At 32.8% G+C, this 3592-nt stretch overlaps 1 protein-coding gene across 1 annotated transcript; it reads right to left on the reverse strand.

Moving 5' to 3' along the window:
- Positions 1-339: 339 nt before the first annotated feature.
- On the reverse strand, positions 340-2666 carry LOC131624112 (uncharacterized). The gene is made up of 2 exons (XM_058895098.1): positions 2528-2666; positions 340-2248 (listed from the first exon to the last, which is right to left on the reverse strand). The coding sequence occupies exon 2, from the start codon at positions 1875-1877 to the stop codon at positions 798-800; it is 1080 nt and encodes a 359-aa protein (XP_058751081.1). The 5' UTR covers positions 1878-2248; positions 2528-2666; the 3' UTR covers positions 340-797.
- Positions 2667-3592: the final 926 nt, after the last annotated feature.

The following is a 3592-nucleotide window of genomic DNA, read 5'->3' on the forward strand; positions in this document are numbered from 1 at the left end:
AAGGAAGGACAAATGGTTATGTTAAGATTATCTATATATTTCAGTTTCACAATTTTACAATTACTATTGGTATTGGCTTTTGAGTTTCTTAAGATATATACGTAGCTTGTAATGAACCTAAATTTATTTTAAACATTATTTTATTTTAAACTTACCTGTTAATCAGTGGCGGAACTAGACCCTAAAGTTTGGGGTGGCCACAAAATTAAAATATAATTTATAAATTAAATATTTATACCATATTGTATATAAAATATCTAAATTGTCATAAACACAAAATTTAACATAAAAAGATAAAAAAAAAACTATTACTTAAAAATACCTTATAATAATGCTCTACGGTTTTTTAGTAGCTTGAAATCATCAATAATAGTCTCAGAATCAATATATGCAGCAATTTCTCTTTCAATGTTAACCGTCATGCTATCTCCTAGAAAATCAGCTTCCATTTTGCTTCTCAATCTTGTCTTGATAATTTTCATTGCCGAGAAAGATCTTTCAGTAGTGGCTGTAGATACCGGTAGAGTCATGAAAAGGCGAAGCAGTCTATCAATTAATTAATAAATTTCATTCTTTCCCGTTGCAACCAAAGATGAACATAAGTCTTGAATAGTCGATAAATTATTCAAACTCGATGCTTGGCGAGCGTCAATAATAAAATGTCGAAGTTGAAATTGCAAATTAATCCCCTCTTGCTCATTGAAGTCCATAGGATAATATTTTTCAACTAGAGTGCAAATATTATCAAAGTTAAAAGCCTTGTAATTATCCTTCGGAGACAAAGCACAACTTAGAGTTCACAAACCAATCGCTTGCTCACTAAATCTACTATTCAACTCTTGTAATTGTTTATCAATCGTAGTGAAAAATATTTCAACTCTAAAGTAATGCTCAATGGTTACCTTGTTCTCTTCAAGACGAGAGCGCCCAAATCTTGTTGTTGAGTGAACATCATCAAGCTCAGGAATCTCAATATCATGTTTTTCACAAAAAGACTTCACATAACTAAACAATTTATCCCAACCATCTTCTTTCAATTCTTGAATAAGAGTTTTTATTGCACAAACCAAATTCATAACATTAACTACATCCTGAGATTGTTGTTGTAAGGCTTGGCAAAGCATATTTGTGACACCTATAATTTCTTTCATCAGATGCAATATGAATATAAAATCAAATGATTTCAAGTAATTGTAAGCACTATCAGCATCTCCATGTGAAGCATAGCTTAATCCTTCCTTTGCAAATTTTTTTGAAACAGTACATGTTGCTTCATACATTGCTATCAAGCTACTAATAGAAGATAAGTGTGATCCCCAACGAGTATCTCCAGCCCGTCTCAAAGTACCAATTTGATTTTCACCTTTACCTGTTACAATTTCACCAATCTCTAACAAATGTTCAATTTCATCTAATTGGGAAGCTTGTAACTCATCATGTCGCTTTGTAGAAGAAAAAACAACATTCACAATAAGAGTTAGTTTATCAAAGAATTGATGAATTGGTTTAACTTCCCTTGATGCAGTAACTAAAGCAAGTTGCAATCGATGAGCAAAACAATGAACATAATATTCAAAAGGACAATCCTTCATAAATAGTGCTTGTAAACCATTCCATTCTCCTCTTATATTGCTAGCACCATCATACCTTTGACCACGAATGTTAGAGACATCAAGGTTGTGTAGAGAAAGTATGTCATATACCTTTTGCTTAAGAGTTAAAGATGTTGTGTCATTAACACGTGCAAGGCCAAAAAATCTCTCTTGTATAAAACCTTCTTTATCAACAAATCTCAAAACAAGAAATAAAGACATCTGAACCTGGACGTCCACTTGGTCTTTTGCTAAAAAGATAACATGGTAAACAATAAACAGCATCTTCTAAAGGTGAATATTCTAACCATGAAGGAAAAAGGCTAAACCAAGTGTATTGAAATCTTCTTTGATGATCTTAGTTACCAGACAATGGATATTGCTCTAAATGCATTTGATATGGACCCCATTTCAAATAAGCTCTTCGTACTTCATCCATTTGATTTAATGGGTATTTCCACATTGGAGCACGTTTTCCAGGATCACGTTCTAAAGAATTCTCAATGTCATCCGAACAAACTCTGTTAGCATTTTCTTCAATTCTTGGATTCTCAAGAACTCTTCGAGGTTCAGAAATAGATGTCAAATTTTCGTCATCTCTTTCTTTCCTCTTGAAAAAAGAATCAATTTTTTTACTCTTCATTATTACTTTTGTGCTGCAAAATCAATTGAAAAAATCTCAAAAATTTCAGCACAACACAACACAATCCCAAAACAACACAACTTACAATTCACAAAAATTAAATCCCTAAATTCATAATTCAATCCCTTAATTTTCATTCAATCCGACATAATATTCTTTAAATTAACATAATACTATCAATTTGACTTTTTTCATCAATTTGTGAAATGAAAGAAAAACCCTAATATTCTATTAAATGAAACAAAAACTATATGTTGTAGATAAATAAACAAAAAGAAGAGAAATTATTTACCCCAAAATAGAACAGTTAGCGGAAGCCGACGGGTGGTGTGGATGGTGATGGACCGTGGATAGTGGAGTTGAGAAGCGAGAAATGAGAGGAGTTGAGGCACTGAGAGTGAGAGTGAGAGTATTGTTTCAATGTTGAGAAATAAACTAGTACTGGAAGTTAAAAGCATTGTTAAGTTTATATAATATATATGGTATTTTAGTAATTATTATGTTGAATCAAGGGTAAATGTGTATTTTCACTATATGAAAAAAAATTTAAAAAAAATTGGGGTGGTCGTGGCACCCCCTTGTCCCTACAATGGTCCGCCCCTGCTGTTAATGTTCTTGTCTTATTCAAACACTTTATCATATAACTCATGAAATATGGCTATATAGCTTCACAAGTTTAACACCAATCTAAATATGCATCCCTATTATGGAGTGAAAAATATGACTAATATTCAGAAATATGCATCCCTGTCAACATTATTATATAACTCATGATAATAATAATAACACACGTTAATTCTTCGTGAAAAAAACATGTCATAGTGTGTATTAGCATGGTATTTAATAAGATTGCAACTTTCCTCCATCCCTCCTCCCCAAAGGAAATTACTTTGCATTCTAGTAAATTCCTTTGCCACACAAACCAGCATTTTGAAAAAAGACATAGTAAAGATGGAAAGCTATTCCGTTTTGGGAGGCGATATGGTGTGATGAGGTTTCTTTGAAAGAAAAATTTCCGGTGTTATATTCGGTCTCTAGTTTGAAGATGGTGTCGGTGGCGGGTATGGGAGGTTGGGAAAACGGTTGTTGGAAGTGGGGTAATTGTGGAATTAATTCTCTTCATCTTACCGAACCTTCTCTTAGATTGGTTTTTGATTCTTTCCATAATTTCATTGAGGGATTTGAAGTGGCATTAGAGAGGAAGGATGATATTTTTTGGGATCTAACCACGGATGGATCTTTTTCGGTGGCCTCTTGTTATAATTTTTATGCGGAAGGTTTTATTCCGTATGGTCCGCCTAATAAATATGATAATGCTTTAGCCTTGAATTGGAAGATGGAGGTCCCTTTCAAAATT

The sequence above is a fragment of the Vicia villosa genome, unplaced genomic scaffold, assembly GCF_029867415.1.
Source record: "Vicia villosa cultivar HV-30 ecotype Madison, WI unplaced genomic scaffold, Vvil1.0 ctg.000106F_1_1, whole genome shotgun sequence".
NCBI lineage: Eukaryota > Viridiplantae > Streptophyta > Magnoliopsida > Fabales > Fabaceae > Vicia > Vicia villosa.